The 21,632-nt window shown below is 42.5% G+C and overlaps 1 protein-coding gene across 5 annotated transcripts in view; it reads right to left on the reverse strand.

The window, feature by feature from the left end:
• The window catches only part of sema3d (sema domain, immunoglobulin domain (Ig), short basic domain, secreted, (semaphorin) 3D), a 118,646-nt gene that overhangs the window by 36,351 nt on the left and 60,663 nt on the right, over positions 1 to 21,632 (reverse strand). For 4 of the 5 annotated variants that reach the window (XM_060923633.1, XM_060923635.1, XM_060923634.1 and 1 more), the window contains 4 exons: positions 17,449 to 17,609; positions 2,801 to 2,863; positions 2,504 to 2,623; positions 2,240 to 2,339 (listed from right to left, as the gene is read on the reverse strand). In XM_060923633.1, coding sequence (XP_060779616.1) covers positions 2,240 to 2,339; positions 2,504 to 2,623; positions 2,801 to 2,863; positions 17,449 to 17,609 — 444 coding nt within the window. The remainder of the gene's footprint in view (positions 1 to 2,239; positions 2,340 to 2,503; positions 2,624 to 2,800; positions 2,864 to 17,448; positions 17,610 to 21,632) is intronic. The other variant, XM_060923636.1, reaches the window with a different exon arrangement.

The raw sequence follows: 21,632 nt of genomic DNA on the forward strand, positions 1-21,632 counted from the left end.
TGTTCCAAACAGGTGTTTTTTGAGCATTCCACAACTTTCCCAGTGTTTTGTTGCCCCTGTTCCAACATGATGCAGGCATCAAATTCAGAACGAGTGTATATTTAAAAAAAAAAAAAAGTTTGAAAATTAAATATTTTGTCTCTGTATTGTAATCAATTGAATATGGATCAAAAAGCATTTGCAAATCATTACCTCTGCCAACTTTGTTGGAAAGGTTATGTTTTCGCCTCTGTTTGTTTGTTTGCTGTTCCCAACGTAACTCAAAAAGTAGTGAAAAGATTTTGATGAAATTTTGAGGAAAGGTGGGCCATGGACTATGGAACAATTGGTTAGATTTTGATGCAAATCTGTGGCTTGGTGAAGGTATGCACTTTACCAAGTGCCCTGCTGGTTGCGTTCTGTTTTTATTGACATTTTACACAGTGTCCCAACTTTTTTGGACTTGGGGTTGTATACTTACATAACAACATGCGTGCTCTCTGCTTGTGCTTTTCTCCTGTTTACAGAGCCTGTAGTGCCACAGAGCCAGAGTTTTGTCTCTGTACAAATATTGTATTGGGATGCTGGAATGTGAGAAGATCTTCGCCAAATATTCCAATGTGTTTTGACTTAAAATAATAATAATAATAATAATAATAATAATAATAATTTCAATTTATATAGCGCCTTTCTCACATCCAAGGTCGCTTTACAACTGGGGGGAAAAAATTTAAATTATTAATTACTCTGGCGGCACGGTGGTGTAGTGGTTAGCGCTGTCGCCTCACAGCAAGAAGGTCCTGGGTTCGAGCCCCGGGGCCGGCGAGGGCCTTTCTGTGTGGAGTTTGCATGTTCTCCCCGTGTCCGTGTGGGTTTCCTCCGGGTGCTCCGGTTTCCCCCACAGTCCAAAGACATGCAGGTTAGGTTAACTGGTGACTCTAAATTGACCGTAGGTGTGAATGGTTGTCTGTGTCTATGTGTCAGCCCTGTGATGACCTGGCGACTTGTCCAGGGTGTACCCCGCCTTTCGCCCATAGTCAGCTGGGATAGGCTCCAGCTTGCCTGCGACCCTGTAGAAGGATAAAGCGGCTATAGATAATGAATGAATGAATGAATTACTCTCTAAAAATTATTAAGGACAAAAGAACAAGTTATGGCACATGAAAAAGTCTTTATTAGCACATGGATTATATAATAATTTTTATTTAAAATATCTGCCTTGAGTTTTGATCGCTACTTATCAAATCTGATCCATTCTCAACATTAATATAATTTTATATTGAATGACATCCCAGCCTATGTATTCCCACCTCACATCATGTGTGTGTGTGTTTGCTTGTTTGTTTATTGCTTCCACAGCAAACCAATACTATATATATATATATATATATATATATATATATATATATATATATATACTGTATATATATATATATATATATATATATATAAAACTCCTTTGTCCCTCACGCCATCAGACTGTACAACTCTTCTCTGGGGGGGAGGAAGGGTAACAGGAGGACAGAGGATGGGAAGGAGCAGTAGCCTAGCCTAACAATAAACAATACTGGACAATGTGCAATATAATGTGCAACACCTCTTCCGTTGGCCCTTTTTTCCCCCTCTTCCCCATATCTTATTCTTTTTTTATATTTGTATATGCAAATACTTAATTTAATTTAATTTATCTAGAAGTTTTTCTCTATTTCTATTCTCTGTTTATCCTGTAATGATACTACTGGAATTTTAATTTCCCTGAGGGAACCTGCCCAAAGGGATCAATAAAGTTCTATCTAATCTAATCTAATCTAATCTAATCTAATCTAATCTAATATATATATATATATATATATATATATTATACTATATAGTATATGAAGGTTCTCCTGCACTTCCACATAGACAAGCACGCACACACACACACACACACACACACAGCCCCACCCTCATTCCATCCCCTTCTCTGCTACTGCCTGTTGTTGTATAAATCTTTATGGCGAGCTGGACTGTTTGCATCTCCCTGCCAGCGCTGACTTCCATGCCCTCTATTTAAGTTTTAGTATCCTACATCCTCTGTCGGTTTTCCTTTAAAGGCTACAGTAAACCCGTCTAGCTTTTCCCATGTCTGTCAAAGCCTTTGCTGTGAGTGAAAAAGAGCTGATTTGGGTGCACAACGCCAGAGAGACTGATTCTCAGTGAGATAAAAGGTTAAACTTGCTGTGTGTGAGGCAGGAGAACATTATAAAAAGTCCACACTCACCGGTAAGTACTGAAGCAAAAGGTTGGCGAGGGTCGAAAGGGCATTTCAGTCTGCCTGACTCCATACTGCTGCTGATCAAGTGAAGCCCACCACCCTTTACCTCACAGAACACATATAAAGCAAAGTTAATACATGGAACAGGGTGAAAGCTAAGCAATTACTCACACAGCTACAACCTGCAAGTCACACAAAGAAATAGTCATCATGCAGTGTTGGGTTGAGAAATATGTACTGCTGTCAGTAACCTATAGCTTGACCTCTCACCTCTTTGTGGCCCCTGACCTCCAGGAAAGCACATGTAGGATGAAAGGCTCCAGTGCCACATGTGTAGACGTGAGTACGGTTATAATTGTGCAGAACACGAACAAAATTGGCACATTCAGTCTAATAGATGGAGAAAGAAGGACAGATTAAAAACAAAGCATTTAGTGAAAGCATAAAGAAAGAGAGTCGATGTAAGATCTGTTTATAACTTTCACATGTAGTTTAATGAGGTAAAAACACAATGTGCCGTTTGCAGAAATGTTTGCTTTACAGTCATATATTCTGGGTGTTACTTACGAGAGGGTTTTTACCAGCCAGGATACACATTTCCACCCTGTCTCTGGGAGCTGGCCAGCTCAGCTGAGAAAGAAAACACACACACACACACGCACAGAGAGAGAGAGAGAGAGAGAGAGAGAGAGAGAGAGAAATGTGAATTGTTGCTTTGTTGAAGTCATTTGATTGTGTATTGTTATGCACTGTAACTAAAATGTCCTGTCCAATATATAAAACATAATAATAATAATAAAAAAAATAAATAAAAAAACAGAACATCAAGGACATAGTAGCTCATCTGGACTGCCATCAAAACAACCATGACGACCAAAACATCAAACAGAACTGAAATGTGACGATGTGAGAGAGGACCAACCGCCACAACAAACTGTTTCCAACAGGAAAATCAATAAAGGACTAAGCTTTGGGGGCGGCACGATGGTGTAGTGGTTAGCGCTGTCGCCTCACAGCAAGAAGGTAGGGGTTCGAGCCCCGTGGCCGGCGAGGGCCTTTCTGTGTGGAGTTTGCATGTTCTCCCCGTGTCCGCGTGGGTTTCCTCCGGGTGCTCCGGTTTCCCCCACAGTCCAAAGACATGCAGGTTAGGTTAACTGGTGACTCTAAATTGACCGTAGGTGTGAATGTGAGTGTGAATGGTTGTCTGTGTCTATGTGTCAGCCCTGTGATGACCTGGCGACTTGTCCAGGGTGTACCCCGCCTTTCGCCCGTAGTCAGCTGGGATAGGCTCCAGCTTGCCTGCGACCCTGTAGAACAGGATAAAGCGGCTAGAGATAATGAGATGAGACTAAGTTTTGCTCCCCAAGGGAAGATCGATCCAAACCATCGATCAGAACTGAATTCACATGATAAATGAGAGCGGAGATACAATTCTAGTCCGAAGAAAATGTGTTAAGTTGTCCAAATGACTAATTTGTTAGTAAAAAATTGACAGTACCATTGTTGGTACTTGACAAATTGACCAAGTTTTGTGCAGAAGGACTAGTTCTTTCAAATAAACCAATCAGAACTGAAATCCATTGAGAACCAAGGGAAGAGACACGATTTTAATGAAAATAAAGTGGTAAACAAAGTTGTAAATAAATTGTTTACAACAAGAAAATCAACAGGGCGGCATGGTGGTGTAGTGGTTAGCGCTGTCGCCTCACAGCAAGAAGGTCCGGGTTCGAGCCCCGTGGCCGGCGAGGGCCTTTCTGTGTGGAGTTTGAATGTTCTCCCCGTGTCCGCGTGGGTTTCCCCCACAGTCCAAAGACATGCAGGTTAGGTTAACTGGTGACTCTAAATTGACCGTAGGTGTGAATGTGAGTGTGAATGGTTGTCTGTGTCTATGTGTCAGCCCTGTGATGACCTGGCGACTTGTCCAGGGTGTACCCTGCCTCTCGCCCATAGTCAGCTGGGATAGGCTCCAGCTTGCCTGCGACCCTGTAGAACAGGATAAAGCGGCTAGAGATAATGAGATGAGAAGAAAATCAACAAACAAATGATCAAGTTTTGTCCCCCGAGGGAAGATCTACTCAAAACATCAATCAGGACTGAAATCGGATAAGAACCGCGAGAGGAGATACAATTCTAATGAGAAGTCCCAAAATTCATGAAGTTGACCTAATTAGCAGTTCGTTAGCAAAAATGTGACAATACAATGACCTAGTGGTGTGCAGGATGACTATGTAGTTCTTTCAAACGAAACAATCAGAACTGAAATCCATTGAGAACTGAGGGAAAAAGACATGATTTAACAGAAAATAAAGTTGTCAACAAATTGTTTACAACAGGAAAATCAACAAACGACCAAGTTTTGTTCCCCATGAGAAGATCTACCCAAAACATTGATCAGAACCAAAATCGAATGAGAAATTAGAGTGGAGATACAATTCTAGTGAGGGGTCTGGAAAATTTGTTAATTTGGTCTAATTACTAACTTTCATCCATCCATTATCTGTAGCCGCTTTATCCTGTTCTACAGGGTCGCAGGCAAGCTGGAGCCTATCCCAGCTGACTACGGGCGAAAGGCGGGGTACACCCTGGACAAGTCGCCAAGTCATCGCAGGGCTGACACAGAGACGAACAACCATTCACACTCACATTCACACCTACGCTCAATTTAGAGTCATCAGTTAACCTAACCTGCATGTCTTTGGACTGTGGGGGAAACCGGAGCACCCGGAGGAAACCCACGCGGACACCGGGAGAACATGCAAACTCCACACAGAAAGGCCCTCGCCAGCCGCTGGGCTCGAACCCGGAACCTTCTTGCTGTGAGGAGACAGTGCTAACCATTACACCACCATGCTGCCCATGCTGCCCACTAGGGTGGCACGGTGGTGTAGTAGTTCGCACTGTCACCTCACAGCAAGAAGGTTCCGGGTTTGAACCCAGCGGCTGGCGAGGGCCTTTCTATGTGGAGTTTGCATGTTCTCCCTGTGTCTGCATGGGTTTCCTCTGGGTGCTCCTGTTTCCCCCACAGTCCAAAGACATGCAGTTAGGTTAACGTGGGGCGGCCTTGGGCTGAAGTGCCCTTGAGCAGGTGCTTAACCCCTGACTGCTCCCCAGGCGCTCGAGTGTGGCTGCCCACTGCTCTGGGTGTGTGTGCGCGTGTGTTCACTGCTTCAGATGGGTTAAATGCAGAGGATGAATTTCACTGTGCTTGAAGTGTGCATGTGACAAATAAAGGTTTCTTCTTCTAATTACTAACTTGTTAGCAAACAATTTGATAAAATAATGACCCAGTTTTGTGCGGAGTGATGAGTTCTTTCAAACAAAACAACCGGAACAGAAATCTGTGGAGAACTGACAGAGGAGATAAGATTTAACTGAATTGCGGATGACGGACAGACACCACACCATGGCAATAACTCCTCAGACTTACAGTATGGCCAGATGATCTACCAAACTGGAGTACGAAATGATGTGTCAAAGTTAAATGTTGAGATAAATTAATTAAGCATTCCTGTACTTTTAATTTACTGAGATGAATCAGAATGCTCAGAGAACGCATCCATCCATCCATCACCTGTAGCCGCTTATCCTGTTCTACAGGGTCGCAGGCAAGCTGGAGCCTATCCCAGCTGACTATGGGCGAAAGGCGGAGTACACCCTGGACAAGTCGCCAGGTCATCACAGGGCTGACACATAGACACAGACAACCATTCACACTCACATTCACACCTACGGTCAATTTAGAGTCACCAGTTAACCTAACCTGCATGTCTTTGGACTGTGGGGGAAACCGGAGCACCCGGAGGAAACCCACACGGACATGGGGAGAACATTCAAACTCCACACAGAAAGGCCCTCGCTGTCCGCTGGGCTCGAACCCAGAACCTTCTTGCTGTGAGGAGACAGTACTAACCACTACACCACCGTGCCGCCCCTCAGAGACCACAATAAAATATAATTTGTTAAAAGGCTTAGTTAAAAACAGCAGCACTGCAAAAGCTAATTCTCCTCTAACAATTAACACAGCCTAAACTGTCCAGCATTAATTTATAGTGTAAAGCAGGCTGTAGCAGTTGATCTTATCTGTGCACACGTGTTATAAAAAGCTTAAGAGCTTAACATGTACAGGGCCAACCTCTAACCTTGACCCCTGAGAGCTGTCTCCACATGCAACGCAAAATCCCGCAAACCCCTCTGGCCAAACAGAATCAGGCGTGCTTGTGAGACGACTTTACCCAGCCACACTTTGAAGCTGCGCACACTAACACACCCTGACAGGATCTCTCAAACCCTTACGGTTCCTCACATGCTCGTGCACATGCACACACCTACACGTTATGAGCTTAGACACATGGACGTTTAGGTTGAATCATTTGGAAACGTTATCATGCCTTGTTTGTTGCACACCCTGAAAGGCAGGATCAGGTGGTAATTAAACTGCATATGTACATCTTGCCAACCTTTGCACTCTAATAAACATCATACGTGCTGCAGCAAATTTACACATCCCAGCACAAGCATGAACACTCGCACGTGACTTAAGAGTTCAAAGAAGGAGAAAGAGACAAGGCAGCTTGCTAACTAGCTGTTAGCACACGCAGCTGTGTCTGGTCATTTTGATAAATCCAGGTGGAGTGCGTTCTTCTGACGCTTGCCTTCGTGGAAGTGCACATGAAGGGCAGTATGACAGACTGTAAAGAAGTAGTACTGAGTGTAAAGTAGAGTTTGCATAGACTAGTTGACTAATATATGCACTAGTTGTCACTGTGGGGAGATGCTGACTAGTCAGGTGGTGGAAAAAAACAGTGGGTTAGATAAAAAGCAGCTAAAATACTGTGGGGTAAAGAAAGCAGCTAAACACAGTGGATATAAAAAGTGTACACACCCCGTTAAAATGATAGGTTTTTCTGATGTAAAAAAAAATAGACCACGGTAAATAATTTAAAAACTTTTCCCACCTTTAATGTGACCTATAACCTGTACAATTCAATTGAAAAACAAATCTGTTCGGGGGAAAAACATAAAAAATAAAAAACGGACACTAAGCTGGTTGCATAAGTGTGCACACCCTTAAACTAATACTTTGTTGAAGCACCTTTTGATTTAATTACAGCATTCAGTCTTTTTGGGTTCACACTTGCCATCAATTAAAATGACTCTGATTAACCCCAAATAAAGTTCAGACATTTACTCAGTTGCATCCTCCAGCAAAAGCCAGGGTTCACAGAGAGCTTACAAAGTGTCAAAGGGATCTCACTGTTGAAAGGTATCGGTCAGGAGAAGGGGACAAAAACATTTCCACAGCATTAGATATACCATGGAGCACAGTGAAGACGGTCATCAAGAAGTGGAGAAAATTTGGGACAACGGTGACATTACCGAGAACTGGACGTCCCTCCAAAATTGATGAAAAGACAAGATGAAAACTGGTCAGGGAGGCTGCCAAGAGGCCTACAGCAACACTGAAGGAGCTGCAGGAATTTCTGGCAAGTACTGGTTGTGCACTACATGTGACAGCAATCTCCCATATTCTCCATATGCCTGGACTATGGGGTAGGGTCACAAGACGGAAGCCTTTTCTTACAAAGAAAAACATCCAGGCCCGGCTAAATTTTGCAAAATGATATACATCAACTCTCCCAAAAGCATGTGGGAAAATGCATTATGGTCTGATGAAACCACGGTTGAACTTTTTGGCCACAATTCCAAAAGGTATGTTTGGTGCAAAAACAACACTGTGCATCACCAAAAGAACCCCATACCCCCGGTGAAGCTTGGTGGTGGCAGCATCATGTTTTGGGGTTGTTTTTCTTCAGCTGGAACAGGGGCTTTAGTCAAGGTGGAGGGAATTATGAACAGTTCTAAACACCAGTCAATTTTGGTCTAAAACCTTCAGGTGTCTGCTAGAAAGTTGAAGATGAAGAGGAATTTCATCTTTCAGCACGACAATGACCCTAAGCATACACCGAAATCAACAAAAGAATGGCTTCACCAGAAGAAAATTAAAAGTTTTGGAATGGCCCAGCCAGAGCCCAGACCTAAATCCAATTGAAAATCTGTGGGGTGACCTGAAGAGATCATGGCATCCTTTTCCACTGTTATGCTGATGACACTCAGATTTATGTGCTCCTAAAAAAGGCTGATTCATACTCCCTTAAGCCACTGTTAAATTGTTTAGAGGATGTCAAGGCTTGGATGTCTCTAAACTTTTTAAATTTTAATGAAAAAAAGACTGAAGTGATAGTCTTTGGTGGCACCTCAGTTGATCTGGGTTCCTTGGCACAATATGCCAAACCTATAGTTAATGATTTGGGGGTAAAAGTGGATGGGGACCTTAAAGGAACAGTCCACCGTACTTCCATAATGAAATATGTTCTTCTCTGAATTGAGACGAGCTGATCCGTACCTCTCAGAGCTTTGTGCGACCTCCCAGTCAGTCAGACGCGCTGTCACTCCTGTTAGCAATGTAGCTAGGTTCAGCATGGCCAATGGTATTTTTTGGGGCTGTAGTTAGATGCGACCAAACTCTTCCATGTTTTTCCTGTTTACATAGGTTTATATGACCAGTGACATGAAACAAAGTTCAGTTACACAAATTGAAACGTAGCAATTTTCTATGCTATGGAAAGTCCGCACTATAATGACAGGCGTACTAACGCCTTCTGCGCGCTTCGACAGCGCATTGATACCTTCACTCCTGTTTTTTTTTCTCTCCCCCGCTCCCCCTAACTTCCGTCAATACAACCAACGTGACCACCAAGACAAGTAGCCTGCACTCCTTGGAACACAGTCTAGTCAGGGGGGCGGGGGAGAGGGGGAAAACAGGAGTGAAGGTATCAATGCACTGTCGAAGTGCGCAGAAGGTGTTAGTACGCCTGTCATTATAGTGCGGACTTTCCATAGCATAGAAAATCGCCACATTTCAATTTGTGTAACTGAACTTTGTTTCATGTCACTGGTCATATAAACCTATGTAAACAGGAAAAACGTGGAAGAGTTTGGTCGCATCTAACTATAGCCCCAAAAAATACCATTGGCCATGCTGAGCCTAGCTACATTGCTAACAGGAGTAACAGCGCGTCTGACTGACTGGGAGGTCGCACAAAGCTCGGAGAGGTACAGATCAGCTCGTCTCAATTCAGAGAAGAACATATTTCATTATGGAAGTATGGTGGACTGTTCCTTTAAGTTTGATAGCCAGATTAAAGCAGTAGTGAAAGGAAGCTATTTTCAGTTGCGGCAGTTGGCAAAAATAAAACCTTTTTTACCCAGACAGCACTTTAAAACAGTAATTCATGCCTTTGTGACCACTCGGCTAGATTACTGCAATGCACTTTATATGGGGGTCAGTGGGTCCTCCATTACACATCTTCACCTAGTACAAAATGCAGCCGCACGTCTTTTAACTGGCACAAGGAAATTTGAGCACATTTTACCGATTTTAGCTTTGCTCCACTGGCTACCCATCCATTTTAGAATTCATTTTAAAATTCTTTTATTTGTTTTTAAATCTTTAAATGGTCTTGCTCCATCGTACCTCTCTGAGCTGCTATACCCCTATACACCCAGCCGAGCTGTCAGGTCAGCTGATCAGCTGCTCCTGAGAGTTCCCAAGACTAGCCTGAAGCTCAGAGGGGACCGGGCTTTTTCAGTTGCAGCTCCAAAATTATGGAATGCATTGCTGCTGCACATTAGACAGGCCTCCTCACTGTCTAATTTTAAAACTCTTCTTAAAATGCACCTTTTTTCTTTGGCTTTTAACACCATGTAGGTTGTCGATTTTATGTACACAGATATTTTATTTGGAGTGGACAGCCTATTTAATTATTATTATTATTTTTTTATGTTCTATGGTGTTATTTTATTGTATAGTTTTATTGTGTTTATTTATTGTACAGCACTTTGGAAACCTTTGTGTTTATTTAAACTGTGCTTTATAAATAAAATTGGATTGGATTGGATTGGATTGGATTGGATTGGATTGGATTGGATTGGATTGGATTGGAAGAGGGCTGTGCACAAGAGATGTCCTCACAATCTGACAGATTTGGAGTGCTTTTGCAAGGAAGAGTGGGCAAATATTGCCAAGTCTAGATGTGGCAGGCTGATAGACTCCGACCCAAAAAGACTGAATGCTGTAATTAAATCAAAAGGTGCTTCAACAAAGTATTAGTTTGCACACTTATACAACCAGCTTATTGTACTTTTTTTTTTTTTTAATGTTTTCCCCCTAACCGATTTGTTTTTTAATTGAATTGTACAGGTTATAGGTCACATTAAAGGTGGGAAAAGTTTTGAAATGATTTAATTCATATCATGGTCTCATCATTTTAACAGGGCATGCACATTTTTTATATCCACTGTATACTCTGTTAAGGTCTTTACATACTGGATATGACATGAAATTATGATATGAAAAGTTTGTGTTTGAAATTTTTGCACATGCAGTATGCACACTGACTCCAACGGCATTTAAAAAAAATATATTTTGTGCTCACTTCACGCTGGTTTCATGCCACAACTGTCAATAGTATCCTGAATGGTGGTGTTGTCTAGTAGTGATCAAGACATAATAATTACAGTTTACACATGCTCACAAGAAAGAGAAAGCTCTGGGTACCGGTACACTCGTTGTTGGAACGGAGATGACAACAGGGTTGTCAAAGTTTCATAATCTCGTTCAAGAGCTGAAGCTGAGAGACAGGATGTTGGGCAACAAGAAAGAAAGCAACGTTCATGATGATGTATGTTCACGGGTGAAATACGGCCCCTCAGCTCCAGGACGTGATTTACGCTGGCACATAGCAGACTCTCGCGGCTACATTTGAGGCCGCTTTGCTAGCTTTTTCTGCTTGTTGTTCTATTGTGTGACATCAGTGGAACCCATCATCATTTGATTGGTCAGGTACATGTGAAATTTCACAACAAAATAAGACAGATCCAAATTTACTTTTTCATCGTACCACATTTCATTCTTGGTGTGTCATAAGAACATGCATATAATGACCTGCATGATTTCATATGAACATTTCTCTTCAATATCCACTGTCCGATGTTTTGCTTATCCAATTTATTTTCAAATGCTTGGGAGTTGAAAAGGATGGAAAAAAACCCTCTCGGACCCTGTTATAAACATCACATCCTACACAAGTCATTGGCACCACTCTGCAACGCTCTCACTCGGTTTCAGAACTGACTTTCACCTGAGCCACCGTCTTGTTTACGAACAGTATATGCATTTTACGTGTTGAGACTTTAATTTTTTTTTTAATTATTTTGCAGGATAATATGTTCCGGTGGTACAGTGGTGTAGTGGTTAGCACTGTTGCCTCACAGCAAAAAGCTCATGGGTTCGAGCCCAGCGGCCGGTGAGGGCCTTTCTGTGTGGAGTTTGCATGTTCTCCCCGTGTCCGCGTGGGTTTCCTCCGGGTGCTCCGGTTTCCCCCACAGTCCAAAGACATGCAGGTTAGGTTAACTGGTGACTCTAAATTGATCGTAGGTGTGAATGTGAGTGTGAATGGTTGTCTGTGTCTATGTGTCAGCCCTGTGATGACCTGGCGACTTGTCCAGGGTGTACCCCGCCTTTCGCCCGTAGTCAGCTGGGATAGGCTCCAGCTTGCCTGCGACCCTGTAGAACAGGATAAAGCGGCTAGAGATAATGAGATGAGATGAGATATGTTCCAGCGGTACAGTGGTGTAGTGGTTAGCGCTGTCGCCTCACAGCAAGAAGGTCCTGGGTTCGAGCCCAGTGGCCGGCGAGGGCCTTTCTGTGTGGAGTTTGCATGTTGTCCGTGTGGGTTTCCTCTGGGTGCTCTGGTTTCCCCCAAAGACATGCAGGTTAGGTTAACTGGTGACTCTAAATTGACCGTGAGTGTGAATGGTTGCGTGTCTCTATGTGTCAGCCCTGCAATGACCTGGCGACTTGTCCAGGGTGTACCCTGCCTCTCACACATAGTCAGTTGGGATAGGCTCCAACCTGCACAGGATAAGCGGCTACATATAATGGATGGATGGATTTTCTGTTACTGACTCTTTTTCTATTTGTGAGCTGCTGCAACATGTAAAGTTCCCCACTGAGGGATGAATAAAGATGATCTTATGTTATATTAACCAAAAATAGTGGTGTTTGTACATTTTTCATTGTTAAATAAATTAATGTTAAATTGCTTTTTAAAAATATGTTTATTTTTCATGTTAAATTATGTGTGTCCACTGTACAAGTCTGTGCAAATGTATTTGAACCTGCAAATTAATGTACAGTGAACCTGCAGTTGGCATTGTTGCCGATATTACTGTTAGTGCGGTTACGGAAAATTAATCAACGCCTTCTGATATATCAGACTGAAGAATTCAACAGTACGGTGGTATAACCAATTTTAACATGTCGGTGTAATTCGAATAAGAACTACTAATTTTTGTGTGTGTGTGTGTGTGTGTGTGTTAGGAGCGTGAGTGAGAGGGAGCCTGTGCATGCTCACTGCTGAGCTGTGACGGTCACAGGACAATTGTAGCAGAGGCATCCTGCGTCGTCATGGTGACAGTGATTGGCAGGTGCAAGAGGAATGACGTCTGTGGGATCCAGAGGAATTCAATGGTTCTATAGAGGGATGTCGTGGGAATATCTAGCTCTGACAAAAATGTGTTGTCTTGCTTTGGGGTAGAACAGGAGATGGATGCATATATTCTGTTGCAAACATGAGTGAATTATGCACAAGCACTACCCCCCCCACACACACACACAGTAAGAAAGTATTACCTCATCCTTGCAGATATTCATAAGCTAATAACTCACGTTAGGCATTTATATAGGGTTAGCATAGACAAGTGAGAGAACACCACTGCCTATTGTAAATTTCCACCATTAGACATTTTCATTCATTGGTGGCCTTTAGCAGGAAGACTCAATCGTAAGAATCATTACATAAACAGGAATTACTGCCAGGACAAACCGCAAATACAATTAGCATTATGCTGTGCTCAACTAAGGCTGGAACTCCAACTATGAAAAACAAAAAAATTCCAAAACAGAGTCACAAACCTCTCCTCAACCCCGGAGTTCAGCATGTGATATCGACATCTGCTTGTGCCATGAACATTAAATAAAGTACCACTTCTCTACTTTAAAATAAGACTATAATGTTTGTTGTTTGTTTGTTTGTTTGTTTGTTTGGTTGGTTGGTTGGTTGGTTTTTTAGATCAATCAACATATAGACACATTAGTTGGTTAAATCTAGAACATTAGCCGGCGAATTTGTTGCTCGCTTATGAGCTTTTGGAGCTTGGAGACAGCACATACAGTAAAACACAAGTTCTCATTGATGTATCCATGCTTTTCCTACCTAAATTTGGATGATAAATGAGCAGTACAACCCAGATACAGTGGTGCTTGAAAGTTTGTGAACCCTTTAGAATTTTCGATATTTCTGCATAAATATGACCTAAAACATCATTAGATTTTCACACAAGTCCTAAAAGTAGATAAAGAGAACCCAGTTAAACAAATGAGACAAAAATATTATACTCGGTTGTTTATTTATTGAGGAAAATGATCCAATATTACATATCTGTGAGTGGCAAAAGTATGTGAACCTCTAGGATTAGCAGTTAATTTGAAGGTGAAATTAGAGTCAGGTGTTTTCAGTCAATGGGATGACAATCAGGTGTGAGTGGGCACCCTGTTTTATTTAAAGAACAGGGATCTATCAAAGCCTGATCTTCACAACACATGTTTGTGGAAGTGTATCATGGCACGAACAAAGGAGATTTCTGAGGACCTCAGAAAAAGCGTTGTTGATGTTCATCAGGCTGGAAAAGGTTACAAAACCATCTCTAAAGAGTTTGGACTCCACCAATCCACAGTCAGACAGACAGATTGTGTACAAATGGAGGAAATTCAAGACCATTGTTGCCCTCCCCAGGAGTGGTCGACCAACAAAGATCACTTGGTTCAAAGGGTAACATCTACTTTTAGGACTTGTGTGAAAATCTGATGATGTTTTAGGTCATATTTATGCAGAAATATAGAAAATTCTTAAGGGTTCACAAACTTTCAAGCACCACTGTAGCACACGTGTTGGCCCACCGTCGGCTGCACTGACAGTCCATCAGAGGTATGACCAGCAAGCCTTCGTCAGGCCAACGTCGACAAGCCAATAAAGGGAAGGGGGAAAAAACGAGATCTCGTTACTCTCGCGTGTCCTGCCACCCGTGAGCTGCATCTGTTTGCTGCTCACTGTCGCTAGCAGGCTGCCGGATTCTGAAAATACTCTGCAGATTCTGAAAATAAGAAGTTACAATACTACCCTGCTGTTGTGATAATTGAATAATCTTTTTTTTTAAAGATTTTTTTTGGGGGCTTTTTCACCTTTATTGGATAGGACAGTGTAGAGACAGGAAATGAGTGGGAGAGAGATGGGGAGGGATCGGGAAATGACCTCGGGCCGGAATCGAACCCGGGTCCCCGGATTTATGGTATGGCGCCTTATCCACCTGAGCCACGACGCCCCCGATAATTGAATAATCTTTAGAATAAAAAAATATGAGAACAGTTTAACTGAATATCTGCATCCTTTTTTTCCCTCTATCAGCTTGCCGACGTCAGCCCGACGAAGGCTCACTGGTCATATCCTTGACAGACCGTCAGCACAGCCGACAGTGGGCCAACATACTGTAGGTGTGCTATCTAGGAAGCATGATCATTTATTTGTGGCAATGCTGATCATAAATGCTGACAAATCATAAATGAGAACTCAGTAAGAAGTTGTTCAGAACCCCTTTTAAGACATTTACTTTAAAACCGGGGACGGCACGGTGGTGTAGTGGTTAGCACTGTCGCCTCACAGCAAGAAGGTCCTGGGTTCGAGCCCCGTGGCCAGCGAGGGCCTTTCTGTGTGGAGTTTGCATGTTCTCCCCGTGTCCGCGTGGGTTTCCTCCGGGTGCTCTGGTTTCCCCCACAGTCCAAAGACATGCAGGTTAGGTTAACTGGTGACTCTAAATTGACCGTAGGTGTGAGTGTGAATGGTTGTCTGTGTCTATGTGTCAGCCCTGTGATGACCTGCCGACTTGTCCAGGGTGTACCCCGCCTTTCGCCCGTAGTCAGCTGGGATAGACTCCAGTTTGCCTGCGACCCTGTAGAAGGATAAAGCGGCTAGAGATAATGAGATGAGATGAGACTTTAAAACCGACCATGTGCGCACCATGTTCTGTTAATCTTGTAATACCAGATCCAAGTCACTGAAAGTGTTCGCTAAACCTGTCTGAACATGAGAGAGAAGATGGGAACCTAATTTAGCGTTCCAGTCTAGTTTGCACCAGACTTTAGACACACAAAATCACTCAGCGAGAAAAGAAATGTGTAGGACAAATGAACCGAGACTGAAACTAACAGTTTCATTAAAATCTATTTACTCCTGTCTGTCACAGTATTAAACCTACACACAGGCAGGTGGTGAAGAAACAGAAAGCAAAAGAATGAGCAGTCAGGGGCTAGGAGCTTGCATTGTTCTAATCAGACAAAACATACACACTGTCCTGTCGCTTCGTATGAGTTTTTTTTAAGAGAGAAGTTGATCATTGAGGTGTGTATTGTTCAACAGTATATCAAGATTTGTGATTTTACTATAGTGCCTGACCAACTGAGTTCCCTCTAGCCCAGTGTTTCTCAATCTAGATGGCGCTAGTGGGCTGCAAATTTTTTTCAAGTTGAAGCTAATTTTTTCTTGTCGTAGGGTGCAATTGCTGGGCTGTATCCGATGTCACATCTGTCTCATTATGCTACGGTCACACTACAGCTCGCAATGCTTTGTGACAGGTTATCGATGAAAATGAGGCACTTTGATGGTGATAAACATGTGAGGTAAAACTTGTGGTCACACAGCAGGTGAACACTTGGCCGTCACGCTTTTGCGCACTTGAGTGTGGTGCAGCTCGAGCAGCCACAAACCCTCACGAAATGCGTTGTGCATGCTCTTGGGACCCAGTCATTATGGGAAACACCTGATACTGATTTGAGCGCAATCAGCATGCACAGATGCAGACACTGTTTTCACAGAGGCTTTACGAAGTATTGTGATTTTGCTATAGTGCCTGACCAACTGAATTCCCTCTAGCCCAGTGTTTCTCAATCACTGGGCTGCGGCCCACTAGCGCCATCTAGTGGGCTGAAAAAAATTTCAAGTTGAAGCTAATTTTTACTTGTAGTAGGGTACAATTGCTGGGCTGCATCCGACGTCACATCCGTCTCATTATGCTGCAGTCACACGACAGCTCGCTATGCTTTGTGATAGGTTATCATCATCACTGTCACTTTGTGATAGGTTATCATCATCAAGGTCATGTTTGTTTCTAGCCATGTTTATAGCGCTATTGAAATACTCTGCTTTTGTTTTTGTAAAATCACGCCTGCTAATAAACACTCTTCCTATTCTTCGATCCGTCTACCACTATTGATCTTGTTGTGTCCTGATCCCCAGATCTTTAACCCAGCCACATATAAAAGTTGTACGCATCCATGCTCTTCCAGGTTTTCATCTGTTTGTCTGTGCGAAATGATGTCTGCAGCACCAGGTAGTTTGAGATGTCGGGGAACTCAACAGATGGATAATTTTCCAAATCATGGGAAAATCCTTCTTCATTAACATGTAAGGATCTAATCCCATTGAGTGGCTTCTATATCCACTGCTTGGTTTTAATAACTTGCTTGTTTGCTGAACACAAACATGGCAATAAGTTCTTGTGTTAATGGACCAGACTCCACTTTTGGATCATTAATCCCTTTTGACTGAGAATGACCTGCAAGCATGGTTTTATGTTGGCTTCTGGCACATCCATACAATTTTAAATACAATACCTACAATTAAAAAGTTTGTTTTTATTGCATTTATTTAATTCCTGGACTCCCATCTGTAACAGGGAGTGACATTGCATACCATTAATCCACTTTATAATAGGATTATTAGATCTAATAGAATAGATGAACCAAAATAATTGATCTTTTTTAATGGGCCCCAACTCGTTACAAGTATGAATAGGTGGGCTTCAAAGTAGAAAAGGTTGAGAACCCCTGCTCTAGTCTATGTGTTAGGCAACTAAGAGACACTGTGTGTTGTTGTGGATAAATCCATTGAAAAATAGCTAAAGTAACTAAATACCTGGCCTGCAGGTGCATGAGTGTTCTTGTAAGGATCTGTGTGTGTGTGTGTGTGTGTGTGAGTGAATACCTTTCTAGGGTTCTTGTTGATGTTGTCTAGATCCAGCAGGTAGATGTGATCTTTGGCCCCGAGAAGCAATCTGCTCTTCTCTTCATCTAACAGGAATGTCTGAAACTGCATTCCTTCACCGGCGCCTACAAACGGCACCAGACTGCCTGAGTGAAGCAGTTCTGCAAAAGAGAGACCGCAGTTAATAATGCAGGCACACAACTGTGATCAAAGTAGGCTTATATACAGTACTAGATATTATTGCATCAGTAATATTTTTACTGATTAGGACAGACATGAAGATTCATTCAATCATCTTCAGTAACTGCTGTATCCTGGTCAGGGCTGTGATGAGTCCAGAGTCTATCCCAGGAAAACTAAGTGTGAATTGGCAGTGCTGCCTGGGTGAGATCTTTTCTCCCCCACATGTTTTCCCAGAGAGTTTGTACAATTAGTGAAGTGTGCACACTGTTCACAGTGAATTAATCCAGAAAAATTATCCCTCATCATCTTGAACGTCTCATCCATTGAACAATGGTCCAGGTCAGGTGTGGAAGCTATCCACTCCCAAAGCTGCATAAGCTGCATGCTAAGTGACATGATTGGTTCAACTTGTCATGTTACTTCCTGTTTCAAGCTTCGTGATGCCAGGGAAAGGGTTGTTATTGATATGTAAATCTAGACTTATAGGTCTGGAGCACTGTAATGAACACACCTTTATAATTAGCTCACTGAGAGCATCATGAAAATTGTACGTCAAGATCATCTCCTTGTTTGAAGGTACAGTGCCTTGCAAAAGTATTCATCCCCCTTGGTGTTTGTTCTGTTTTGTCGCATTACAAGCTGGAGTTAAAATGGATTTTTGGAGGGTTAGCACCATTTGATTTACACAACATGTCTACCACTTTAAAGGTGCACATTTTTGTTTTATTGAGACACAAACAATAATTAAGTTGAAAAAAACAGAAATCTGGAGTGTGCATAGGTATTCACTCCCTTTTGTATGAAACCCCTAAATAAAAGCTGGTCCAACCAATTCACTTCATAATTCACATAATTAGTTGATTAAGATCCACCTGTGTGCAATCAAAGTGTCACATGATGTCTGTATAAATCACCCTGTTCTGGAAGAACCCTGACTCTGCAACACGACTGAGCAAGCAACATGAAAGCCAAGGAGCCTCCAAACAGGTCGGAGACAAAGTTGTGGAGAAGTATAGATAAGGGTTGAGTTATAAAAAATATCCCAAACTTTGAATATCAAAGGGAGCGCCATTACATCCATTATAGCAAAATGGAAAGAGTGTAGCACCACTACAAACCTGGCAAGAGAAGACTGCCCACCAAAACTCACAGACCGGGCAAAGAGGGCATTAATCAGAGATGCAACAAAGACACCAAAGATAACACTGAAGGAGCTGCAAAGATGGGAGTATCTGTCCATAGGACCACTTTAAGCTGTATGCTCCACAGAGTGGGGCTTTATGGAAGAGTGGCCAGAAAATAAGCCATTCCTGAAAGGAAGGGAAAAAAAAAACATGCTTGGAGTTTGCCCAACGGCATGTAGCAGACTCCCCAAACACATGGAAGAAGATTCTCTGGTCAAATGAGACAAAAAATTGAACTTTGTGGCCATCATGGGAAATGCCATGTGTGGCGCAAACCCAACACCCTGAGAACACCATTCCTACAGTGAAGCATGGTGGTGGCAGCATCATGCTGTGGGGATGTTTTTCATCTGCATGGACAGGAAAGCTGGTCAGGACTGAAGGAAAGATGTATGGCACTAAATCCAGGGCAATTCTTAAGGAAAACTTGTTTGAGTCAGCCAGAGGTTTGAGACTGGGACGAAGATTCATGGTCTAGCAGGATAATGACCTTAAACATACTGCTAAAGCAACACTGGAGTGGTTTAAAAGGAAACCTTTAAAGATCTTGGAATGGCCTAATCAAAGCACAGACCTCCATCCAACTGAGAATCTGTGGCAAAACTTGAAGACTGCTGTACACCAACGCAACCCATCTAACTTGAAGGAGTTGGAGCAGTTTTGCCTTGAGGAATGGGCACAAATCCCAGTGGCTACATGTGCTAAGCTAATAAAGACATACCCCAAGAGACTTGCAGCTGTAATTGCAGCAAAAGATGGCTCTATAACGCATTGACTTTTTTTGGGGGAGGATACCTATGCACACTCCAGAATTCTGTTTTTTTTATCTTAATTATTGTTTGTGTCACAATAAAACAACAATGTGCACCTTTAAAGTTGTAGGCATGTTGTATAAATCAAATGGTGCTACCCCCCCCCAATCCATTTTAATTCCAGCTTGTAATGCAACAAAACAGGACAAACACCAAGGGGGATGAATACTTTTGCAAGGCACTGTATTTCTGCACAATATGCCATGCATCCAAAAAGAGCAGTCCTTCATTGCTAAGAATAACTAAAAACAATAGACATGTGTACCAACTGGTGACCATTTTGCAAAACTGCATGCACAAAAGTAATTTACTGAATTGTGCAATCAATCCATGATTCAGAAGGAATTGTTCTCTGTGAAGAAATCATTCAAAGTGACTCAAATACTCATGGCAAATGTGAAGAAGTCCTGATGCCCAGGTCAGACAGCAGAAAGATGCATGCTGCGACCTATGATTGGTCGGGTGGCGACTGATCACAGATGCACGCAGGTGTTTTGCGTCAAATCCTTCATTGTGGTTAGACGTATTGCAAGACGCAGAGTTTTTAAGCTGTTACGACAGGACGCAACCAGTCAGAAGCAGACGCCCTTTAAAAAAACCTTTAAAAAATATAAGGCCATAAAACTGCTCGCAGGATGTTGTAAACTATTTGCAGGTGCAGTCTGCGTCTACCTGCGATACATCGGAGCCATCTCTAAAGACTTGTCTTCCCCTGCATCAGCCTGCGTCTAGCTGCCACTACCTGCTTCAACCTGCGATTGGTCACTCAAGCGTTGCACGACCACCTGCCTCTACATGCGTCAATCTGCTATTTGCACCGACTGGAAGCGAATCGCAGCTGAAATGTGAACAGATCGTGATCCACTTGTGTCAACCTGCCTCTACTAAAGACCCTCTGCAATACTGCCATTATCTGTGTCGTCGTGAGTCGATGCAAGACCAGTCTTGCATCTACCTGCGATTTTGTTATCATATGATTTTGATTTTTTGCAAGTAGTTGACAACTAGTTGCAGCCTGCCGTCTGACCTGGGCAGTAGACAAATGAGTCTACAAATGCTGCAGTAAAGTAATCAAGGTTTAAGCCTACTTAAATAAAAAGGTACAACAATTTCTCCATTTACTAATCCCTATGACGTATTATTTTGGGGGAAAATTTTTGATTTTTTTTTTTTAATCGTCAGAAGATGCTCAAATTCCAGCCTTCCTGTCAAGTTTGTCCAGTCCATCCTGCCTTCCTTTGGCCCTCACATTGCCTGACTAATACATGCAAAGCTAATTGATGACATCAGGGCTTAGCTATTCACTCGAGTCCAATCTGTCTCTCTATCGCTCCCAAACTCCCCTCACATAATATGCATCAGCCTGACGGGCCACTTACAGAGCCAGGGCTCATGCTCCCTCTCTGTTGCTCCCTGAGGGAAAAGACATATTCCAACATACCTGTTTATTCTCGTCAGTTAGCAAACAAGCCGACTACACTGGGACTTTGTGAGGAAGAGTGGCCAAAATTTCAGTAAGTGTTTGCACATGGTTCCCTTCAAGCACAATAGGCTGCAGATTCAAATACCCTTCAAGAGAAAAACAACATGACATAATTTACAATAATTGAAGACATTCACATAATTCTTACGTCTTTTATACCGATGCAGAGCAGCCAAAATAACTCATGGGCTTGGACCCATTTGGAATGCTCATTTTCAGTATGCTCCATCAGCTGGTTTATCACACCATGAGATCACTCTGCATCGAGATCTTGGTATTTCTCCTTTGGAACACACTCTTCACAACACCTGTCCATTGACATTCTTACACGTTTGCTCATTTCTACATTCCCTCCATTTCCCTGTTCTGATTTTCCTTTTCTTTTGTCATATTTTCTTTTCATTTTTGGTCTGCGGTAGGTATTCAGTAAGCCTCCATCCTGTTTAAACACCCAAGCACATGTCTATGAGTGTTATGAGATGAAAAGACATATATGCTAGGTAATTCTGCAGTCAGATTGAC

The sequence above is a fragment of the Neoarius graeffei genome, chromosome 6, assembly GCF_027579695.1.
Source record: "Neoarius graeffei isolate fNeoGra1 chromosome 6, fNeoGra1.pri, whole genome shotgun sequence".
NCBI classification, from domain to species: domain Eukaryota; kingdom Metazoa; phylum Chordata; class Actinopteri; order Siluriformes; family Ariidae; genus Neoarius; species Neoarius graeffei.